At 35.9% G+C, this 25,330-nt stretch overlaps 1 protein-coding gene across 13 annotated transcripts in view; it reads left to right on the forward strand.

Moving 5' to 3' along the window:
• Window positions 1-25,330, forward strand: part of ANKRD17 (ankyrin repeat domain 17) — a 183,160-nt gene that overhangs the window by 30,444 nt on the left and 127,386 nt on the right. For 4 of the 13 annotated variants that reach the window (XM_045392502.3, XM_074039882.1, XM_074039883.1 and 1 more), the window contains exon 1: window positions 5,201-5,284. The exons of the other annotated variants lie outside the window; for them this stretch is intronic. In XM_045392502.3, coding sequence (XP_045248437.2) covers window positions 5,231-5,284 — 54 coding nt within the window. In that variant the 5' untranslated portion in view covers window positions 5,201-5,230. Of the gene's footprint in view, window positions 1-5,200; window positions 5,285-25,330 lie in introns of those variants that run through there. 13 annotated transcript variants of the gene reach the window in all.

Genomic DNA, 25,330 nt, shown 5'->3' on the forward strand with positions numbered 1-25,330 from the left:
AATAAAAAGCATATTTTAATTCTTTATTTTGTGCTACATTAGACATATATCTAGATTCCTCAGTCATTTTATAGCATGATTAGTTTAGGAGAAATAAAAGGTAAAATAATGGGAATGTGTTGTTGAATAATGTATGGACTTTCAGAAATCTTACCACATTGCATAGCCTTTTAACTTAAATTCTGTTTAAGTCTTTAATATCTTTCACTTATACTTGGTTTAGGCTCTTTCACACTTGGGTTTCATACTTATGCTTTACTATAATTTACACAGTAGAAAAGGGAAAAAGAGAGATACTATAAAGTAGTGATTAAATTCAATAATTTTAAGAGGTAGGATTGTTTTAGTTTTTTTCTAGTAGTTTATGTGAGTGGGCAAAATCATTAAATGTTTCCTACTACCAGTTGTCTGTCCTTGTTTTGTTTGAATATGTGGATTTTGAAGCCTCACCATTCCCTAAATTAAAAAATTGATGGGAATGAAACTCCTTTACAAGGAGTTTTCTATTAAAGTTTTACGTGAAGAGAACAAACAACAAAGTATTAAGTCATGCACAACAGAGTTGCTTGCTTGTCAGCGCATTTCTACATATTTTTTTGTTTTGGTTTTCTTTTTCCTTCTTAAGGAAACCAATGCTGGTCCTAAATAAAATTGTCAACTTTGGAAGATTCTTTCTTTCAATCTAGGAATTTACTGAGCTTTTTTGTCCTTTACTTTCTTTTTCATGAGAGGTTTCACTCTTTATTTTGGATATTTGAATCTCATTTTCAGTTAATATTTTCTTTTATTATTTTAAATTATTTTTATTTGTTTGCATAGCTTAATATGTTAATTGCTATTTACACTTTAATACTTTTGCTATTGGCAAAATAATGAAAGGTCTTGTGCCACTGAAATCCATTTTAGACCAATGGGAAGACAGTTTTCTTGCCTATAAAATTAGGTTGAGGCTGGGCGCAGTGGGTCACACCTGTAATCCCAGCACTTTGGGAGGCCGAGGCAGACAATCACTTGAGGTCAGGAGTTCGAGACCAGCCTGGCCAACATGATGAAATCCCGTCTCTACTAAAAATACAAAAATTAGCCAGGCGTGGTGGTGGGCGCCTATATTCCCAGCTACTCCAAAGGCTGAGACAGGAGAATGACTTGAACCAGGGAGGCCGAGGTTGCACCGAGCCGAGATTGCCTCACTGTACTCCAACCTGGAGTGCAAAGCGAGACCCCGTCTCAAAAATAAAATTACATTGGTAATCATATTGATGAAAAGGACTGGAAAACAGAATTAAAGGGGATACATTATTTTCCTATGTAACAAATAATTACAGAAAATGTGAAATTTAGATTCTGTTTATATTCAATACTTCTAATGTCTTATTTCAGTGACCTAAAGATAAAGTAAAACAACAAATGCTTTTGTTAGAAATTGTGGCATGTGCCTGTAGTCCCAGCTGCTCGGAAGGCTGAGGCAGGAGAATCACTTGAGCCCAGGAGTCGGAGGTTGCAATGAGCCGAGATCACGCCACTGCACTCCAGCCTGGGCGACAGAACGAGACTCCGCCTCAAAAAAAAAAAAAAAAAAAAAGAAAAGAAATTATTACTATTGGGCCAGGCGCAGTGGCTCTCGCCTGTAACCCCAGCACTTTGGGAGGCCAAGGCGGGAGAATCACGAGGTCAGGAATTCAAGACCAGCCTGGCCAACATGGTGAAACCCCGTCTCTACTAAAATTACAAGAAATTAGCTGGGCGTGGTGGCAGGCGCTTGTAATCCCAGCTACTCTGGTGGCTGAGGCAAGAGAATCGCTTGAATCCAGAGGCGGAGGTTGCAGTGAGCCGGGATCGCACCACTGCACTCCAGCCCAGGCGACAGTGCGAGACTGTCTCAAAAAAAAGGAAAAAAAGAAATTATTACTATTAGTAGCAATAATTTAAAAAGTATTGGGATACTGTAGTGGATATCAGACAGTTCTCTTATTCATACATTTGTTCATTTAATCAAAAAATGCTGCCAGGCGCGGTGACTTACGCCTGTAATCCCAGCACTTTTGGAGGCTGAGGCGGGCGGATCTCCAGGTCAGGAGATCGAGACCATCCTGGCTAACACGGTGAAACCCCATTTCTACTAAAAATACAAAAAGGCCGACGTAGTGGCATGTGCCTGTAGTCCCAGCTACTCGGGAAGCTGAGGCAGGAGAATTGCTTGAACCTAGGAGGCGGAGGTTGCAGTGAGCCGAGATCGTGCCACTGCACTCCAGCCTGGGCGACAGAGCGAGACTCCGCCTCAAAATAAAAAAAGAAGAAAGGAAAAAAAAAAAAAGCGTAAGTGCCTGCTCTATGCCAGAGAGTGCTGGCTCTAGATATGCATTGGTGAATAAAGTGTTGCCTACTTTCTTTTTTTCTTTTTTTTTTGAGACAGAGTCTCGTCCTGTTACCCAGGCTGGAGTGCAGTGGCGATCTCAGCTCACTGCAACCTCCGCCTCCTGGGTTCAAGTGATTCCCCTGCCTCAGCCCCCCAAGTAGTTGGGATTACAGGCGCCCACCACTACACCCAGCTAATTGTTTTTGTATTTTTAGTAGAGACGGGGTTTCATCATGTTAGTCAGGCTGGTCTTCAACTCCTGACCTCAGGTGGTCTGCCCGTCTCGGCCTCCCAGAGTGCTGGGATTACAGGCGTGAGCCACCGCACCCGGCCATAGTGTTGCCTACTTTCAACCGTGTTGCCTGCTTTTTACTAGTCTGTAGGGGAAACAGATAATAAATGATAAAGAGCCATAATTCTGTGAGAAAGCTATAATCACGTATTTATTGTTAAAAACAACAGTAGATGTTAAAGACAGAAGCACCCCGTGATCCTAGAATGGAAGAGAAGGGGAGAGTGAATGGTTTTATTAACTTGAGTCTTAGGGGCCCCCATTTCTTGTCAGATAAAGGATTTGGAAGGCCTATTCTTGGCTTATGGAAAAGGAGAGTGTTCCAACATCAGTTCCTTGAACTCAAACCTATATCATTGCTTGATAACATTGGAGGAAAATTTGAGAAAGGGAAACTTTGTTGATGACTTGTCTTAAGTCTAAAGATAGAGCAGTTTATTTGAAGCATAGAAAGTATTGACCTGGAAGGCAGGAAATAACAAAAGCTAGTTTGTAGTTTCTTTTGAAGCCAGGTCTCAACAATGGAAATTACTTTGAGCAGCCTTCAAATGCCAGGCATACCCATAGCTAAATGTAAACACTAGGTATGGTATGAGGTAAAACACAGTGTCATTTGTTTGCCATTAATTCTGCATAGCCTTTGCAATCAGTTCTGGGTTTGCATCTGGATTTGACTCTGCGGTATAACTGTGTGCCCTGTCTGATACTTGGTTCCCTTGTCCGTAAAATGAGATTATCACGTGGAAGAAGTATAGTTGATGATTCTGGATATGGATTCCAGTCTAGAGCAAACTGCATGGATTCAGATCTTAGCTCTTCAACTTAATTAGCTTAGCTTGAAATAATTGGGCAAGTTGCTTAACCTCTTTTTGTCCCATTTCCACATATGTAAAACGGAGATAATAATACCTTTTAGGATTATTGTGAAAATTAAATGAATTAATATATAACAAGCACTTAAAATGGCATATAGTAAGCAAAATGTAGTTTAAAAATTATGATATAGCTGGGTTGTTATGAGGATTAAATAATACTTTTTTTTTTTTAAGAAAAGAACTCATATATTGCTTGACACACTATGGGTATTTCCTAAATACCAGAAACCATGTAGTAGGTACTTGATATCATTTAATCTTCATATAAACTGTTAATAAACCATATCTGTCTAGTTGACTGCACCTAGAGCAGTTTCTGATATTTCAAGTTGAATGAATATTATCCCATTTTATGATTAATAAATTGAGGCCAAAGAGTACTCCAAAATCTCCACTAGAACATGACATCACTTTGAGGATATAATACCGGCAATGTCATGCACATCATCGCATCGCTTTTCTCAGTTTAGAGCATAAAACATTGTTCCTTTTTATTTTTAGAGACAGTCTTGCTCTGTTGCCCAGGCTGGGGTGCCAGTGGCACAACTGTAACGTCCACCTCCCAGGTTCAAGTGATTCTCGTGCAGCCACCTGAGTGACTGGGATTACAGGCATGCACTACCATGCCCAGCTAATTTTTGTGTTTTTAGTAGAGATGGGGCTTCACCATGTTGGCCAGGCTGGTCTCGATGGAACTCCTGGCCTCAAATGATCTGCCCGCCTCAGCCCCCCAGAGTGCTGGGATTACAGATGTGAACCACTGTGCCCAGCCCATTGTTCCTTTTTTTCAGGGCATTTTTCGTATTCAAGGTTGTATAAGGAAGAAATTTGACAATCTAACAAGTTTTACTAAATGAAAGATCACTTACAGGAATGAATATGATACAGATTGGCTCCACTGTCAGTCACTCACTTTATTTGCTGTTTGATGATCCAGATTTAGTATCTATATATTTCATTTATCTAGAATATTTTAGTCTCTTAGAGTATTTATTATAAGAAAAAAACAGGCCATTTCTTTGGTTAGTAAATGAAGTTAAAGGCACTACTAGAAAATGCATATATCAAATGTTAATAGCTTGCTTCATGAACTGTAAATCAGTTGAATGTTAACCTGGTTCTTGTAGGTATTTACAGAGTAGTTTATAAAAACCAATTTACTATTTAAAAAATCTACATTAGGATAATTATTTTTGAAACCCTGAAGTCAACTGTAATATGTATGTTATATAATACATTTGCCTGATGTTGCAAATTTCTAACTTGGCTCCTTCTTTGCGTCTTTAATACAGCCATTAATCTCACTACAAGGCTTTACTAAGGATAAATTGCTGCGTAACCCACTTCAACCTCTTTTGTTCAACCAGGAAGCCAGACGTGTTAAATAGCTTTTTAAAAAATATGTTGTTATTTCTTTTTTGAAATTTTAGGATTTTAAAAATTGAAGTGGTAAAATAATAGACTTTATTTTGTCTGTTAAAATTACTTGACAGAAGTTTGCTTTGGAATAGAGCTTCTGTATCTTTAAAAAATACACAGTGAGTCACCCCCTGCTCTTTTGGTAGATGCCTGGCTAGTGAACAGCTAAGCTGCTTTAGGCATGTAATAGAACATTCCATTTCCTGTTCCCTTGCTGACACAGAGGAGTGTTCCTGCTGGCAATGATCTAATCATAGTGCAGTAAGAAACATGGCAGTTTGATAAAACATGGTGGAGACAGCGGCTGAAATGGAAGCATATGTTCTAGAAGACATTCTTGAGGTAGGGCTAGGTTTGTAAGTGAAATGAAAGTTGAAATCTGAACAAAGAAATCTTATCTGCCGGAATTATTTTACAGATGAATAGATTAGAGGAGAGAGCAAAGAGAGGCAGAGCATAAAAGCAAGACACGGTCAGACCTATTCCGTGTGAGAATGTTTCAGACTGGTTCACATGATTACTATAGACGTCTATAATTATTTTGTTTAAACTTCATGTTTCATAAATTGTAGATGTATATTTGCTAGGGAAAAAGGGGAGACTCAGACTTAATAAAAAGCCTTGTGCTGGTGGTGACCTTTAGATTAACTCATTAGAAGGTGGGGTCTGCAAAGCAGCTTTGAGTAAGGTTTAGTATCATATGTCTTAGAATTCATTTACATATCTAAGCCTAAAGCTTTGCTGCAGTTAACTATTAAAAACAGCTGGTTATTTTAGCTTTAAACTAAGCATGTTTATATCAATCTGATTGCTTCATTTAGCTGGTACACTGGTCCTAGATTTTTCATGTGACTGATTATTATAAAACAAATTATTACATTAAAAATATTAAAACCCTGAAATTTAGGGCACTGATGCTAGAGAGCCATCTATACAAAATTTCTATAATTTGAATCATGAACATTTTAAATTATATTTTCTCTTTTCTGGTTGTAAAAATTTTATAAGATCTTATTTGAGTATAAATCAGTCCAAGGAAATACATGTCAAAGTGAAACTATAATTGCTTTTGGCATTGAGTGTAGTATACTATCAGAAATTTGTATTTATAGGTATAGGTATTTAGATCTCATATTCTTATCTGTGGGATTGTGTAGGGTTTTTCTTTTTTTTTCCTCATTAAATAAAAACTGGGTAATTCAGATAAAGAGGCTTCATGGTGGTTAGTGGTATTCCTAATACTTAGACTGTTGAGATAATTTATTAACTATTTCACCTCTTCAGGAAGATTATTTTACTGTGGGGAGAGGACTTGAGAGAAGAAGCTGCAAAGGGAAGCTAGGCGGGGTTAGCAGGAGAAAAAAGCCTATGCGCATTATAAAGTGCTGCATGATCAATGAGTATTTTCTGGAGTCCCTCAGTGTGTGCTTGGAGCTGACATTGCAGCAAGTCTCATGGTGGTTCTGCAGAATGAAAACTGATTCCATTGTATTACCTACCTCCTTGCAGACACCTGCCAACGTACTCTTTTTCCCCTTTCCTAAAAGCTGTTGTCTAAGTTGAATTGTGGTTAATTTTTATTCTTTTCTCTTTTTTTTTAATTTTTTACTTTGTTACTATTAGTGAGTTTCCTTAAAAATGTGTGGTAAAATTATCTACTTAGAAATAGTAGTATAAACTTTCATCAAGGGAGTTTAGTAATTACAAGTGGCCACATGACTTTTTAGTGGTTCAGTTTAAACAAGCCTAATTAGATTACAAAGTTCTAGTGTTACATTTTAATTTGCTTTAAAAATTTTTTGGTTTGGATTTTAAAGAAGTGTACTTTAGAGATTTTGATAAATCTATTTGACAATTTTTCTTAGCTATTTAAAACTTAAGCATATAACATATTTTAGAAGTCTTATTTATGTTCTGAGGAAAATCTTACTTGAGCACTGTTTTATGCCTTACGCATATAGTTTTTTTAATGCTACCTGAACAACTGGCTTTTTATTATTTCTATTAAAAATTGTTTAATATCATGTTAAGATTTCATATTACCTTATTTATTCAATGTTACTAGTTATTAAAACAACCTCTGCAATTTTAGTTTTCCTAATTTTCAATTTATCTTAATTTAGTTTCTATGTACCTGTTGCATCCTATCATACTAAGTAGTTTTTTCTCTTTATTTAAAATATTATTTGACTTAAATATTTGTCAATCTTGGTAACATTTTCTAAGTAGTAATAAAAGAGCCTTATCCAAAAGTATAAGTACTCATAATGACATAATGCTAAAAATACAAAGTGCAAAGAATAAATTTGCTAACTTTGCAGATAAGTGTACCGTTTTCTAAAGCACTTCATATTGCGAGTAAACATATTTATTACATAATGAGCTTTCCAGAAAAATATATTCTTTAGCCCCCCATCCCCCGCAGGGATAACTCCTTGAATAAATGTCCAGTAATGGATAATGAAGTTCATCTGTATACCACAGTGACAGTTTTATTATTGTACTTAATATTGAGCTACTTGAAGTTCATTACCGTAATTTTCACCTTTGTGGTTTTATTTATTGAACATACGGGCTTATTTACATTGAATAAATGTTACTCTTTTTTCCTGTCTTTGTAATTTGATCTTTTGAATCATGAACTTTTTTTTTTTTTTTTTTTGAGATGAAGTCTCGCTGTGTTGCCCAGGCTGGAGTGCAGTGGCTGGATCTCAGCTCACTGCAAGCTCCGCCTCCTGGGTTCACGCCATTCTACTGCCTCAGCCTCCCGAGTAGCTGGGGCTACAGGCGCCCGCCACCTCGCCCGGCTAGTTTTTTTGTATTTTTTAGTAGAGACGGGGTTTCACTGTGTTAGCCAGGATGCTCTCGATCTCCTGACCCCGTGATCCACCCGTCTCGGCCTCCCAAAGTGCTGGGATTACAGGCTTGAGCCACGGCGCCCGGCCAAATCATAAACTTTTTAAAGTTACTCTTATTGAATATTAGTTTTTAAAAAGTCAATATCATTAGTGAACATAGCACAAATGGTTTCTCATAATACTATGGCTTACCTTTTAAACTCTGATTGCTGATTATATATGCCCACATGTATTTAAGTTGAATATTTAGACCTTTAAAATCTTAAGTAAAATATCGTCTAAAATGTATAATAAAATTAGAAAAGGTGGATTTTAACTTACATCATTTACATCATTGCTTTTCAACAGTCCAAGGTAAGAGATTAAATAGAGTGTCTTGGCTATTTCATTTATTCAAATAATCTAGACAGTAATTTTCTTCTCCAAACCAAAGGCATCAAAGTATTTCCGTTCCTTCTGCCTACCTTCTGTAAAAGGAACTAATACCCAGGAAAGTAGCCATATACAGATGGCAGAAAAAGGGCTGACAGCTCGTATAAATATCTCTTTTCTTGTTCTGTTTATGTTGTCCTGAGACATGATTATAATTTTAGAATTTTGATGATTTTCCTGTAAAATTATATGTAACAATGGATTGTAGTACTTGGAATGATCAATAAGAGGAAAAATATCTTCCAATTTTATACCTCGAATTTACATTGCCAAGAACTGTGTAGATAAACCTGTGGTTTGTATGTTGACTTTTTTATATGAAAATGTGAAACAACTGAGAGATCATTTTGGAAACTTGGTTACTGTATATTTAGTGTTATTATTTATAATTGAACCAGTTTTAGGAGTCTTAGTAATAAGAAATCTTCACTGATATTTCCATCCTTTAATTTTGATTAAGTTCAGATTACTTTGTTCTGGGTATAGTATTTGATATATTTTTGCTTTAAGAAAGTAGGAATTTTTATGAAAATAAAAATGTTCATATTGTTAAGTGTAATAATAACTCTCATACCCATTCTTGTTCTTTTGTCATCTAAAGCCAAGATGTCCAGCTTCATGTGTACTTGATGTTATAGGTTGTGGTATATAAAGCAAAAGTTCCAACTCTCTGTGGTTGTGTCTATGGACAGTGGGTTGAGGATTTGGCTGAACCCTTTAGGTTGGAACTGAATTAAGGGTCAGATTTAAGCAAACTGAGTAGGTTTATTATGGAACCTTTTCTTGCTCTGTATTTATTTTAGCTGTTTTTGTTTTTTAAATAAAATTGAAAGAGTCTCAAGGAAGGCATCATTTCCTTTTGATTGCCAAGATTGTGGACTAACGGTAAATAGTGAATTCTAGGTCAAACAAGGGAAATCCACTTGCTATTTGCCATAAAAATTATTTTTGGTAATGATATCAAATGTCCATGTAGTAGACTTTTTTGACAGATATATGCTATATTTCCTTTTATTCTGTAAAACATTGTCATATGCAATGCACATCATTTCTATACTATACCAATAAGTCTTTCATAGATTTCTAAAGTTTTGTATTTATTTTAATGATGGTGACATTTTTTACTAGGAAAAGTTGGAGTAACTCTTAGAACCTAAGTTGGTCTAGTGACTGAAAAGTTTAGCTAAATATGTAAATTATTAGACTTGATCTAAGTAATATTTTACATTCAAGAAGTTTTGGGATCACGTTGAGAAATATTGGACAGATTGAAATGTGTGTTTGTGTGTGTGTGTATGTGTGCGTGTGTGTGTGTGTGGTTTTTGTTTGTTTGAGACGGAGTCTTGCTCTGTCGCCAGGCTGGAGTGCAGTGGCTCTATCTTGGCTCACTGCAACCTCTGCCCCCTGGGTTAAAGTGATTCTCCTGCCTCAGCCTCCCGAGTAGCTGGGACTACAGGCGCTCACCACCACGCCCAGCTAATTTTTGTATTGTTAGTAGAGACGGGGTTTCACTCTGTTGGCCAGGATGGTCTCAATCTCTTGACCCCGTGATCTGCGTGCCGCAGCCTCCCAAAGTGTGGGATTACAGGCGTGAGCCACTGCATTTATTGAGTACCTTCAGTGCAAGGCACTTGAAATTCAAAGAGGTTAGTCCAGCTAATTTTGTCTCACTGAGGTAGAAGTGCAGAAGAGGAAGACGAAGAAGAAATGTCTGTCATTGGTATCTTTTTTTTTTTTTGAGACAGAGTCTCGCTCTGTCACCCAGGCTAGAGTGCAGTGGCGTGACCTCACTGCAACCTCCCCCTGGGGGTTGAAGCGATTCTCTTGTCTCAGCCTCCCCAGTAGCTGAGATTACAGGCATGGGCCACCATGCCTGGCATTTTTTTGTGTTTTTAGTAGAGATGGGGTTTCTCCATGTTGGCCAGGCTGGTCATGAACTCCTGATCTCAGGTGATCCCCTTGCCTCGACCTCCCAAAGTGCTCGGTGATGGCTTAAGCCACTGCTGCCGGTTTCTGCCATTGGTATCTTAAACAGTTTTGAATTTAGGATGCATAGATACATATTTTTAGTATTTTACTTCATGGATTCCTTTTGAATAGTTTGAAACTCATGTTTTCAGCAGTGGCCTTAAAAAGCAGATATCCCTTATGCATTCTGAATTTTTCAGTAAGCAGATATTTTTCTTTATCTGGACACCTTTAGGTTGTCACTTTTATGCAGATCTTTTTGTTATATATATTTATGAAGGTGGTGCTGACAAGAACATCCCCTGGTTCTCATTTTTATCTGTAAACCAGCATATGCATGTGTATACACATACATACAATACATATATTCACATTTATACTTACATATACTATGCATACACACAAACATACACACACACACTCACACACTCGTTTCTACTATAGGTGGAATATTTCTGATCTAAAATGTTCGGCACCAGAAGTGTTTGGATTTAAGATTTTTTCAGGTTTTGGATTATTTGCGTATACGTAAAGATAACTTGGGGATGGAACCCACATGTGATTTACTTATATTTTATATACACCTTATACACATAGTCTGAAGGTAGTTTTATACAATTTTTTTTAGTAGTTTCGTGCATGAAAACAAAGTTTTGACTGATCTGTCACATGAGGTCAAATGTAGAATTTTTCACTTGTGGCATTATGTCCGTGCTCAAAAAATTTCAGATCTTTGGCTGGGTGCAGTGGCTCATGCCTGTAATCACAGCAATTTGGGAGGCTGAAGTGAGAGGATCGCTTGAGCCCAGGAGTTCAAGACCAGCCTAAGCAACATAAGTGAGACCCTATGTCTACAAAAAAGTAAAAATTTTAAAAAAAATTTTGGATTTTGGAGCATTTCAGATTTTGAATTTTCAGATTAGGGATGATCAACCTGTATATTTTGCAGTAAGGATACTCTTGAAAGTTCAATTTTTCTTGTAAGGGTGGGGCTGACGTTGTAACATTGCTTTCATACGCCGATTTTGGGAGAATTAATGGGGAAGTAGTATAAGATACACTTATGTTAGTTAATCCCTGTAAAGAATAATGATATTTTAGTGGAATATGGAGGCTCCAAATAGCTTGTGGAAAGGTAGTATAACTATAAGTATGTGAATCAATGTATTACTCTTATATGAAAGTAAAGGCACGGTTGTCCAGTGTACCACTAGTTTCCCACTGATCCATCATAGTATGGTAATTAGTGCATATTATGGAGCATTAATTAGAAAAGGTCTACATCATGTATTATCTACATATAGAGGCAACAACATTGGCCCTTTACTGGTTCTGAATTGTGAGAGGCCTTTGTTTTGATACTTGATAACAGCTCATTCTGATACGAAGTGACTTGATCACTACAAAATTGATGAGCAGCAAAGTCTTGTTAACCATTGGTTGGTTTGGTTTAGTATATATCTTCCAAATTTGCCAAACCAAAGGCTTTTCACAAGGTGTTCATAAATGTTAAAAGTCTATGAGGTGATAACTTTCATGCGTGGCTGGATTAATGCTGGCCATTAATAATTTAGTCTTGGATGGAATCAGACCTCTAACTAGTTGGATATGTGTTATAAGTAGGATAGCACATAGTTTTATGGTAGCAACAGTAATTGGCACATTAGCTACCCTTTATTGAGTATTTAAATTGTATACATAGATGGAGTGTGCCAAGTGCCTCACAAGCATTGTTTTATTTAATCCTCTGAATGATTCTGTGAGGAGGTAGGTACCCAGCTTGTAAGGAATAAATGAAGTAATCTGCATAAACATTTAGCACAGCACTTAGTTACATAGTTAACCGTTAACTGTTAGGCCTTTTTGTTTTGTTTTGTTTTGTTTTGTTTTGTTTTGTTTTGAGACGGAGTCTTGCTCTGCTGCCCAGGCTGGAGTGCAGTGGCCAGATCTCAGCTCACTGCAAGCTCCGCCTCCCGGGTTTATGCCATTCTCCTGCCTCAGCCTCCCGAGCAGCATGTGCCACCTCGCCCGGCTAGTTTTTTGTATTTTTTAGTAGAAACGGGGTTTCACCGTGTTAGCCAGGATGGTCTCGATCTCCTGACCTCGTGATCCACCCACCTCGGCCTCCCAAAGTGCTGGGATTACAGGCTTGAGCCACTGCACCCAGCCCGTTAGCCCTTTTTTAACCCTCATCTTCTATCCTTATGCTGTCACCCCCCCATTTGATAGGAAAATTTGAGCATCAGGGATTATTAGAGCAATAGTTTTAAATTCTTTTGGTCTTAGGTCTCTTTTTCACTGTTAAAAATTATTGAGAACTCAAAAGTTTTTTGTTTCTGAGAGTTATATCTATCAATATTTACCATATTACAAATTATAGTGTAAAGAAAATTGAAAGTTTAAAGAAAATTTTAAAAACATTTACATATTTATTCATTTAAAAAAATGATAAACCATTGCATGTTAACATGCTTTTATAAAAAATAACTATTTTCCAAAAGAAGAAACTTGTAAGAGAGTGGCATTGTTTTACATTTTTATAAATATCTTTAACATCTGGCCTAATAAAAGATAACTAGACTCTCATATCTTCTTTATTAATTTAATTTAACTTTTATTTTAGAGATGAGGTCTCATTACGTTGCCCAGGCTGTAGTGCAGTGGCTACTCACAGGTACAATCATAATGCACTTTAGGCTTGAACTCCTGGGCTTAACCATTCTGCCTTAGCCTCCTGAGTAGCTGGGACTACAGGCGCCAGCCACCATGCCCGTCATATCTGTTGTAATATTCAGTCTATTGTGATAGATTATTTGGTTGAAGTCTCTAAAGAAATTTAGTGTCACTTTGATATGAGGATAAAAAAACAAAAAGTACTTCATAGCGCTTTCAGATAATTGTGGATAATCTTTTTTGAAACCATTCCTAAACTCCACAAGTGGTAGTTTCTTAAAGGTTGGTTGCAATGTGGAATCTGAAACAATTACCAGTGAACTTTCTGAACTTTGTTAGATTAAAACTCGCTGGCTTATTGTGCACTTTGAATTTATCAAAACCATGTATGATTTTTATAATATTGGTCATATGAAAATACTGGTTTCTTTTATTCTACAATATTTTTAAAAATCACATTTTCAGCCAGGTGCAATGGCCCACACCTGTATCCCAGCACTTTGGGAGGGTGAGATGGGTGGATCACCAGGTCAAGAGATCAAAACCATCCTGGCCAACATAGTGAAACCCCATCTCTACTAAAAATACAAAAATTAGCTGGGCGTGGTGGCACATTCCTGTAGTCCAGCTACTTGGCAGGCTGAGGCAGAAGAATCACTTGAACCTGCGAGGCAGAGGTTGCAGTGAGCTGAGATCGCACCACTGCACTCCAGCCTGGTGACAGAGCAAGACTCCATCTCAAAAAAAAAAAAAAAAAAATCACATTTTCTAACAGCATCAGTGTTCTCAGAAAAGTCAAAAACTGGGACGCTGTCACGTGTCAGATATAAGATCTCCAAATTCTAATTTTGCTTGAAAGTTTGAATTTTGTTGATGAAAAATAATTTGAATTGTTTTTCTTGAAATGACAGGCTCACGTCATTCGTTTTTGAGAAAATGTCTGCCAAATAAGTGAATAATTATAAGTATGCCTTAAGAAAAAATGGTATTCTATGAAAAAAAGTTAGCTACCATTTGCAATTTGCACAAGTATTTTTCTTGAGACAGCTACTGTACTTTGGTATGTAGTGGAAGTGCTTTCTGTATTGTCACACAAAATATCAAAGTCATATACTCAAGATTGAAATTTTTTTTTCTTTTCTGTCTTTCTTTCTTTCTTTTTTTTTTTTTATAGAGACGAAATCTCACTCTGTTGGCCAGGTTGGTCTTGAACTCCTGACTCAAGCAGTCCTCTCGTCTCAGCCTCCTAAAGCGCTAGCATTACAGGCATGAGTGACTGCACCTGGCAGTGCTCACTATTTTCAATAAGATTGAAAATTTTTAAAAATGATGTTTTTTACTGCTTCATGAAGGAAACTGGGTTTTTCTTTTTCTCTGTTGTTTTTAAATACAAGACTGTGAGTGCATGCAGAGAAGAATATAACTACTAGCTAGTAAAGATTGGTGTCATGGCCTTGATTGATGTTAAGAAACTAGCAGGTTTACCCACTATTGCTTTTGTGTCATCAGTGCAAGTGTCAACACAGTGAAACAGGCAAATAACCATCTTAGTTGTTTAAAAATAATTTTGACCTCACAGACCCTCTAAGAGTCTTGGAGATTCTCATAGATCCTATGGACCACACTTGCACAACTGCTGTTTTACAGTATATTGCCTAATTTACAAGTTTACAGTCATTAAGGGAGTAAAAGTAAGATTTAGACAAGTCTGCTTGATTCAAATGTATTCTTTACTGTTTTATAAAATTTATTAATTAATCACGTAGTACCAATTCTCTAGTCTCTTTGACACACCCTGTAGGACACTCTATCCTTTAACTACAATATAGCAATTTTAAAGAGCAGGAGAAAAACTTCGTGTGGCAGTCTGTGTGGGAATTTGAGTATTGCTTTAAAATTATCAGTCCAAGATTAGTCATTCAGAATTTCAGAAAGTCAGGAGTTTGAGGATTCCTGAATGAAGTAGTGAGTGCAAAGATATGCTATTAATAGAAATAAGTAGAAAAACATTTTGCTTGTGGAGTAATAAGTGGTAAGTGAGACAGATACATGAAATATTTGTCAAATTTGATTTTTTTTATTTTGAAGGCTATAAAGTGTCTTTTCTATACTTCCCTTCTTTCACAGGTATCACTTTGGTTTTCATCTGGTCAAGAGAAGTTCTTTCTCTTATTTTATATAGTCTATGAAAATGAAAAATAAAATTCAGATAATGTAGATCTTCCTTTATTTAAAAACTAAGTTGTTTCAAATTTCTTAGTATAGAGGTAAAATTGAGTCATTTAAGATTTACTTCATACCTTCTTTTGTTTATGTAAGTATCAATATTTATGTATACCATATTTTTGCAACAATTTATTTTTGATATTATCTTTGGAACAAATAATGTATTCACTGGGAAAGAGAAAGGTCAGTAACATCTGTACATCTCTGTCTTTCTCATTATCAAATTCCATATCCTCCCACCACCCTAACATTTTGAGGAACTGTTTGAGGTAAGAAATAGTGTTAAGTTCAGTGTTGAAGTATTTTTGGTGTTCTGTGCCATCTGGATTCTTGGCTGTCCTGAGCTTTTGTCATTTAGCCTCTTTCTCTCAGTTTTGATATTACTGCCTACTTAGTCATGATTTCTTTTGCTTGCTGCAGGTTGTCCAGATATTTACCCTGAACTCAGTGTTTGAATATTGCTGCCAGCCTCTTTGATTTCACACAGACCTTGTCACTTCTTGACCTTATTCATCTAACTAGTGTTTATCCTTACCTGGTTCTAACCTTGAATCTGTCCTGTTGCCACTTGCGTAGTTGTTGTCATATGTTGAGCATTTGTAATTTATGCCCTGTCATCATAAGACCAACGTATATTTGTGTGACATGCTTAAGCAAGTTTGAGAAACTAAAGCTCAATTTGGCTTTGAATTATATATTACTTGACTTGATTCTATCCACTCAGCTTCTAAATTCATATATATATATGAAAATATATATATATATGAATATATATATTTATATATATTTTTTTCTCCCTGAAACGGAGTCTTGCTCTGTCACCCAAACTGGAGTGCAGTGGTGCGATCTCGACTCACTGCAACCTCTGCCTCCCAGGTTCAAGCAATTTTCCTGTGTCCGCCTCCTGAATAGCTGGAATTATGTGCACGTGCCACCACGCTGTGCTAATTTTTTTTTTTTTTTTGTATTTTTAGTAGAGACGGGGTTTCACAATGTTGGCCAGGCTAGTCTTGAACTCCCGACTTCAGGTGATCCACCTGCCTCGGCCTCCCAAAGTGCTGGTATTACAGGCATGAGCCACTGTGCTGGCCTAAATTCTTATATTTCATAAGGAAATAACTAATTAAGATTTTCCAAAAACATGTGCTGGGTTTAAATGTTCACACATATTAGAAAGTTTCATTTTTAAGATTTTGTATCACATCTGCACAAATATTTTGGGTTTTTTTGTTTTTTAATATCTTTCTCAGTTTCTCTGTCCTATTATTTTTTAGTTTTCTCCATGAAATAAAGTCAAGGGAGATAGCTCTAGATAGAAATAAGCTCTCTTATGAAAACTTTTGTTAGACAACCAGAATGTTAAGTTTAAGGCCTACATATATCATTTTAAAAACAATCTTGGCAGGTGGATCATTTCATAAATGTTTTATGAATTATGGAAGAATATATCTTTTAGAAAGTATTAGGTAAATGGAAATGCTGAATTATGTTGACAGTGATTTTAAGTATTTCTACACATTTAATGAATTTCCTTTTTCATTGTCTTGAGCTTTTAGTGCTATAGTCTGATTTTCTGTGAATAGCTTTGTTGTTGGTATCTTCAGTGACTCAACATTGGACTTAGAACATAGTAAATGCTGGTTTTTCATTTTGAGTTATTCTTGTAAGTGAAGGAATCGCCACCTTCTTTCCCTCTGCCCAACCCACACCTTGGGAGTGTGTTTAGACTCTCCTTGGCTTTGGTTAGGTATATATATTGCAGAAAGAAGACCTAAAAGTAATTCACATTAACTCAAATCAACCCAGGTGGTCAGTAGGTTGGGATTTTAAGGATTATAAGCTTTGTATATCATTTGAAATACTATACATTTTTCTGTATTCCTGTGTTTTTTAATCTCAAATTAAGTTATATCATATAGTTTCTCTTAAGACCCCTTCTGCATATAAAAGTTTACAGTTAGATATTTTTTTTTGAAACAGAGTTTCGCTATTGTTGCCTAGGCTGGAGTACAATGGCACGATCTTGGCTCCTCTGCAACCTCTGCCTTCCGGGTTCAAGTGATTCTCCTGCCTCAGTCTCCCGAGTAGCTGGGATTACAGGCACCTGCTACCACATCCAGCTAATTTTTGTATTTTTAGTAGAGACGGGGTTTCACCGTGTTGGCCAGACTAGTCTCAAACTCCTGATAGGTGATCCACCCGCCTCGGCCTCCCAAAGTGCTGAGATTACAGGCATGAGCCACCACACCCGCCCCTACAATTAGATTTCTTAAAGTAGTGGCTCCAATAACTACTAAACAAAAAGTTTGAGATGATAGTGTGTATCTCCTATATATTTCAAAACATTTATAACCTGTTTTACTATGTTATTTTACATTTAAGAATCAAACTAAAGCTCAGTTTGGCTTTGAACTATATATTATATGACTTCATTCTATCCATTCAACTTTGTCTTTACAACATTTAATCTCAACCATTTGCCTTTACATTGTATCCTGATACCCTGTTATTGCTCGTGTTGTCTACCTGCTACCCTCTTTATCTTCATTATTCAGAGCTCCACCTAGATCCTACCTCTTCTCTAGAGTTTTCCCACCATAGTCTTCCTTTCACATTCATTAGCTCCTACTATTTTGTGCTCTGTAAAAGTAATGTGAGACCATATACATTTAAAATATTTTATGGTCTGTATTATGTGCTTGACTATATGGTTAATTCTTTAGAGACTCTGACTCTTTAAGTTAAAAGAAAAGTCATCTATGTATTTAGGTAAAAGACACTTCATCCCCCAAAATGATTTGAAGTAGTTTACAGTATATACTCTAAAAAAATGAAAATATATAGGTAAAATGAGTAAATTAAGACCAAGGGAAAATGGATTATACAGAAAAATGTATGTAATATACAATTATTAAACTTAGATTCAGTTAACTAGCAACCAGAGCCAAATTTGGAAACTTGATGAATTTTGAGATTTGTGTAGTCCATAGCTTCAAGGGTATACTAGATGATTTGGAGAACTCATATTTTCTGAATTGATATCTGAGGAAAAATTTCTTTGGGGCCCTCATAATGGAGATACTCCATGTAGTAGATAACTTTTTCAGCATTCCTAAAATATAGCCTTCACGTTGTCTATACAGAGTATAAACCAAAGATTTGCTAATAAAATGCAATTTGGTTGACAAAAATAATGTAGTGTTAATCTAGGTTTTCTGGTGGTCTTCTCTGTTTCAACAATAAAATTTAGAACATCTAGAGCAAAGGTTCTAAACTTGCGGCTTCTTGGCCATATAAGACTTAGAAATGTATTTTGTGTAGTTCATATAACATTGGCCCACACAGTGAGCATGACAAATATACACACACACTCCTTTATTTATATTTTCTTTAATTTCTCTCAGCACTGTTGTATAGTTTTCACTGTTCAGGTCTTACAAATATTTCGTGAAATTTGTTTCTAAGTGTTTTAGGTTTTTGATATTATTGTAACTGCTAATTCTTTTCATTTTTTAATTGTTGTTTGCAGGAATACAGTGGATATTTGTGGGCTTAAATTCACTTAGTTTTACTAGGCTTTTTTATTTGTTTTTTGTTGTTGTGTGTGTGTGTGTGTGTTTTTTTTTTTTTTTGTAGATCTTAGGATTTTCTATCTATTTGGAGGATATGTACAAATAAAGTCAGTTTCTACCTTCATCTCCCAATGGTTATGCCTTTTAATTCTTTTATGTTTAATATTTTACCTTATTGCCTTAAGTAGGGCCTCCATAAAATGTTAAATAGAATTGGTGACTATGGACTTCTTTGCCTTGTTTCTGATCTTAGGGAGATAAGTATTCAGTCTTTCACCATTAAGTATTCTGTTACCTGTAGTTTTTTCTTGATTCATTTATCTGGTCGAGGATGTTACCTTTTATTCCTAGTTTGCTAAGAATTTTTATCATCAAAGGGTATTGGATTTTGTCAGGTGCTTTAATCTGCATTTTTTAGGTGATCCTGTGATTTTCCACTGTCCTGTTATTGTATGAATTATATTAATTGACTTTTGTATTTTAAACCAACTTTGTATTCTTGGGATAAACTCCACTTGGTCACAGTGTGTGACTCCTTTTGTATATGGCAGCATTTGATTTACTAATATCTTGTTAAGGATTTTAAGGCATAGTGGTCTTTATTTTTCTTGTAATATATTTGATCCTTTTTGCATAAGGGAAATGCAAGCCTCATAAAGAAATCGGGAGTATATCCTTCTTTTCTGTTTTCTGAAAGTTTGGGTTGATTGCATTGACCAGTGAAGCTGTCTGCTCCTAGGGTTTTGTTTTTGGGAAGGTTTTAAATTAAACATTGAATTTCTTTAGTAGATATAGGGCTATTTAGATTTTTTTCTGACAGATTTGATAAATTGTGATTTGCAGGACTTTGTTGATTTCAGTCTGTGGTGTTGAATTAATTGACAGAGTTGTTCATAATAGTCCTATACTGTTTAAATAATGATAGGATTTGTGATAGTGTTTCCTCTTTTGTTCTTCATACTGGCAATTCACATTTTCTCTTTTCAATAAATTTTCAGTTGATTTTCATTTTATGTCACTGATTATTTTCTATTTTGTTCTTCTTTTGTTTTTGTTTTGTTTTTTGACCCAGAGTCTTGTTCTGTCACCCAGGCTGGAGTGCAGTGGCACGATCTTGGCTCAGTGCAACCTCCACCTTCCAGGCTCAAGTAATTCTGCTGTCTCAGCCTCCTGAGTAGCTGGGATTATAGGTGCACACCACCATGCCCAGCTAATTTTTGTATTTTTTAGTAGAGAGGGGGTTTTGCCATGTTGGTCATGCTGATCTCGAACTCCTGACCTTAGGTGATCTGCCCGCCCTCGGAAGTGCTGGCATTGCAGGCATGAGCCACCGCGCCCAGCCTATTTTGTCCATTTTTTGTTTAATTGATTTCTGCTCTTATTTTTTCCCTTTTTTGAATTCAATTTGTCCCTCTTTCTAGTGTTATGTGGAAGCTTAGGTTATTATTTGTAATCTTTCTTCTTTTCTACTACCAATATTAAACGCTATAAATTTCCCTCTATGTACTGCATTAGCTGTATACTACAAATGTTGATATGTTGTATTTTTATTAGCATTTAGTTCTAAATGTTTTCTAATTTCCCTTGGATTTCTTTTGGCTGTCTTAACTGGGGTTTCCTTGGAGAATTGATCTCTAATGCCTAAGGCTGTTAGTCACTCTGTTCTCTCCTGTGCTTGTGTTGTATTATGGTACTATTTATATAACATTTTTGGGAGAACTGAGAAAGTAGTCACTCAAATTATTTTTGGCCATCTGTGGTTCATATAAGGAACCCTTTTGGGGAAAGGCTCTGTGGGTTATTTAAAAGTTGGTTATTTCATTTCTAAATACGTAGGCATATTATAGGCTTCCCATTTAATTATGTGTAGTCAGAGAATATACTGTACTCTTAATCTTAGTTTTTAAAAATGTATTGAAGCTTGTTTTATGCCCCAAAATATGGTTTGTTTTGTTGAATGAATATTTTTATGGGCATTAGAAAAGAATATGTTCTCTGAAGTTGTTGTGTTGAATGTTCCATAAATGTCCAATAAATTAAGCTAGTTAATAATGTTCAAGTTTTTTTTATATCCTTTCTGATTTTTCTGTCTACTTGTTTTGTCAAATCTGAGAGACGAATGTTGAAGTCTCCAAAATATAATTGTAGAGAGTCCCATTCTTCGTTTCCGATTTGTCAGTTTTTGCTTTATGTATTTTGGAGCTTCCTCATGAGGTACAGAAACATTTAGAGTTACTATGTCTTCTTGCTGAACTAATCCTTTTATTGTTTCAAAATATTTCTCTTTGGCTTTGTTAATATTCTTTGTTTTGCTGAAGTGTACAGTATGTGATACTAATAATAGCTCTACCAGCATTTCTATGACTAATGTTTGCATGGTATATCTTTCTCCATTCTTTTAACTTATATTTAAATATAAATATCTCTGTCTTTATGTTTAACGTGTGTTTCTTGTGGACAGCATGTCGATAGCTCTTGCGTTTTTATACAAACTGTCAATATCTGCCCTTTAATTAGTATATTTAGTCCATTTTCATTTAGTATAATTTGCAATATTTTATATTTCATTCCACCATCATGCTAATTGTTTCTCACTTCTCTCATTTGTTATTGCTTCTTTTTTTCCCTTTGTTCACGCCTTTTATTTGGTTGAGGTTTTTTATTTGTTTTTCATATATCTTTAATCTGACTGTACTTTTATTTAAATTGACAAATATTGTATATATTTTTGGTATACAACATATTTGAAATATGTATACATTGTGAAATGGCTACATTGAGCTAATTAACATATGTATTACCTCATATGCTTATATTTATTTGTGGTGAGATCACTTAAAAATCTGCTCTCTTGGCCAGGCACGGTGGCTCATGCCTGTAATCCTAGCACTTTGGGAGGCTGAGGTGGGTGGATCGCCTGAGGTCAGGAGTTCAAAATGAGCCTGGCCAACATGACAAAACCCTGCCCCTACTAAAATTACAAAACTTAGCCAGGTGTGGTGGCAGGCGCCTGTAATCCCAGCTATTCGGGAGGCTGAGGTTGGAGAATCACTTGAACCCGGGGGCCGGAGGCTGCAGTGAGCCGAGATCACGCCACTTTACTCCAGCCTGGGGGTAAGAACGAAACTCTGTTTTGGGGAAAAAAAAATCTACTCTCTTAGCAATTTTCAAGTATACAGTACATTGTTATTAACTCTAGTTACCATGTTGTAAATAGATCTCTTGAACTTGTTCTTCTTAACTGAAATTTTCAATCCTTTGACCAACATCTTTCTGGTCCACCCTCCTGCTCCCTCACCTTCCCTCTCAATCCCTGGTAACCACCATTTTACTCACTGCTTCTATGAATTCAACGGTTTTAAATTCTACATATAAGTGATATCATGCAGTGTTTGCATTTCTGTGCCTGGCTAATTTCATTGAGCATAGTGTTCTCCAGGTTCCTCCATGTCTTTCCAAGAGATAAGATTTCTTTCTATCTTTCCCCCCCGACTCTTTCTCTCTCTCTCTCTCTCTCTCTCTCTCTCTCTCTGTCTCTTTCTGTTCCATTGTATATATATGCCACATTTTTCTTATCCATTCATCCATTGATGGATACTCAGTTTATTCCGAATCTTGGCGGTTGTGAACAATGGTGCAGTAAACATGGGTGGGAGTGCAGATATTCCTTCAGCATGACTGATTTCATTTTCTTTGAATATATACCCAGAAGTGGGATTGCTGGATCATATGGTAGTTCTATTTTCAATTTTTTCAGAAACCTCTATATTGTTTTCCATAATGGCTATATTTATTTACCTTCCTACTAACGGTGTGTTTTTCCTTTTCTCCACATCCTACCAATGCTTGCTATATTTTGTCTTTTTCTTCATAGCTGTTCTAACCCCTGAATGGTAATGTCTCATTGTGGTCTCAATTTGCATTTCCCTGATTATTAGTGATGTTGAGCATGTTTTCCACATCCATTGGCCATGTGTATGTTTTTTTTGGAGAAATGTCTATTCAGGTCGTTAACTCTTTTTTTTTTTTTTTTTAAATCAGGTTGTTTTCTTGCCACTAAGATTTTTATGTGTTTTCGGCATTAACCCCTTATCAGATGTATGTTTAAAAATATTTTCTCCCATTTCATAGATTTATCTCCTCATTCTGTTGATTTTTTCCTTGGCTGTATAAAAGCTTGTTAGCTTGATGTAATCCCATTCATCTATTTTTACTTTTGTTACTTGAGCTTTTGGAGTCATATCTAAAAATTCATTGCCCAACCAGTGTCAAGGAGCTTTTCCCCTATATTTTCTTCTAGTAGTTTTGCAGTTTCAGTACTTATGATTAAGTCTTTAATCCATTTTTGAATTGAGTTTTGTGTTTGTTGTGAGATAGGATGTAATTGCACTTTTTTGCATGTGAGTGTCTAGTTTTCCCAGCACACTTATTGAAATTACTGTTCTTTTCACATTGTGTTCTTGGCATCTTTGTCAAAAATCAATTGACTGTAAAATGGGTAGATTGATTTCTAGGTTCTTTATTCTGTTCCATTGGTCTGTGTTTTTATGCTAGTGTTATGCAGTTTTGGTTATTATTGCTTTGTTTTTTAAACTTTTTATTTTGCTAAAAGTCTTTTTAGAAACAGGGTCTCACCCTGTCACCCAGGCTAGAGTGCAGTGGCATGACCATGGCTTACTGTAGCCTGGGCACAAGTGAACCTCTCACCTCAGCCTTCTGAGTAGCTGCAACTATAGGCTGTGTGCCACCACACTTGGCTAAATTTTAATTCTTTAATTTTTTTTTTTTTTTTTTTTGTAGAGGTGGTGTCTTGCTTTCTTGCCCACGCTGGTTTTGAACTCCTAGCTTCAAGCTATCCTCCCACCATGGCCTCCCAAAGTGCTGGGATTATAAGCATGAGTCACTCTGCCTGGACTGCTTTGTAGTATATTTTGAAATCAGGTAGTGTGACGCATTCAACTTTGTGCTTTTTGCTGAAGATTGGTTTGGCCATTCTTTTGTGAGTATTTTTACTCACAAAAAAAGTATTTTGTGAGTCTTTTGTGAGTATTTTTAATATTCATTTTTGTCCCTTTTATTGGTGTATTACCTGTTATTATTTTATTTGTGATTGTTCTAGTGCTTGTAATATGTGTGTGTTAGCTAATCATTGTTGTCACATATAATACCACTTTCCCAAAAATATTAAGAACCTTACAATAGTATATTTCATTCCTTCTCTTATGTCTCTGGTCTGAATATTGTCATATATCTTATTTCTACCTATGTTGTGAACTGCCAGAATAGATTGTTATTATTTAAAGATATTTTCTTAAATGAGGAAAAACAAGATACCCATTTTATGCCATTTCTAGTGCTCTTTATTATTTTGGGTGGATCCAGTTTTATTAGGTATCTTTTTCTATCTACTTGAATACTTTAAAAAAATTTTTATAGTGCTTGTCTGCTAGCAACAAATGCCTTCAGATTTTGTTTGAGAATATCTATTTTCCCGTATTTATATTGAAAACTTTGTTGAAAGATTGTTTTTCTTTCCTTTTTTTTTTTTTTTTTTTTTGACGGGGTCTTGCTCTGTCGCCCAGGCAGGAGTGCAGTGACGTGATGTCTTCTCGGCTCACTGCAAGCTCTTCCTCCTGGGTTCACGCCATTCTCCCGCCTCAGCCTCCTGAGTAGCTGGGACTACAGGCGCCCATCACCATGCCTGGCTAATTTTGTTTTTGTATTTTTAGTAGAAATGGGGTTTTACCATGTTAACCAGGATAGACCTGACCTCTTGATCTGCCCGCCTCTGCCTCCCAAAGTGCTGGGATTACAGGCGTGAGCCACCTTGCCGGCCAAGATTGTTTTTCTTTTAGCACTTTAAAGGTATTTTTCCTGTGTTTTCTGGTTTTCCTTTTTTAAATAAGAAGTCAGCAGTCATTCTTATCTTCCTTTCTGTGCACATGATGTTTTTTCTCCCCAGGAGTTTTTTCATTGTTGTTGATTTTTAGTAGTTTCATTGTGACGTGCCTTGGTGCACTTTTCTTCGTGTTTTTCTTGAAGATTGTGGAACGTATTGGATTTGTAAGGTTATGTTTTTCTATCCAGTTTTGAGAATTTTCAGACATTATTTCTTTAAATGTGTTTTCTACCCTCCTCCTCTCTTTCTGGAATTCCAATTACATGTTTTTAGATATTTTGATATTGTCCTAAAAATAACATTCTGTACATCTTTTTTCAGCTGTTTTTCTCTTTATTCTTTAGTTTTGCCATTTGCTATTATAATTTAGTTCAAGACACAAAGATGAGGGTTTGGAGAAACTGAGGCAGCTAGAAAGTAGGGGCAGAAAACTGGGAAAAGAAGTGTGGGGGAGCTGTAAACTAAACAATCATAGAAACTCCACAGGGTTGGTTGAGAAACATCAAGATCTAACCAGCCAGAAGAGATAAGCCTATAGTTTTGCTATTTATATTTGCTATTATAAATTCTATTGCTATCTTTATGTTCACTGATCTTTTTTTATGCAATGTCTAAATTAACTGTCACAGATCACCCAGTGAATTTTTATTTCAAATATTGTATTTTTCAGCTCTAGAAATTCTATTTGATCTTTTAGTTTTATAGACTTCATTTCTCTCATTATTTCACATTTTCTTTAAATCTTTGAGCACATGGAAAA

This window comes from Macaca fascicularis, chromosome 5, assembly GCF_037993035.2.
Source record: "Macaca fascicularis isolate 582-1 chromosome 5, T2T-MFA8v1.1".
NCBI lineage: Eukaryota > Metazoa > Chordata > Mammalia > Primates > Cercopithecidae > Macaca > Macaca fascicularis.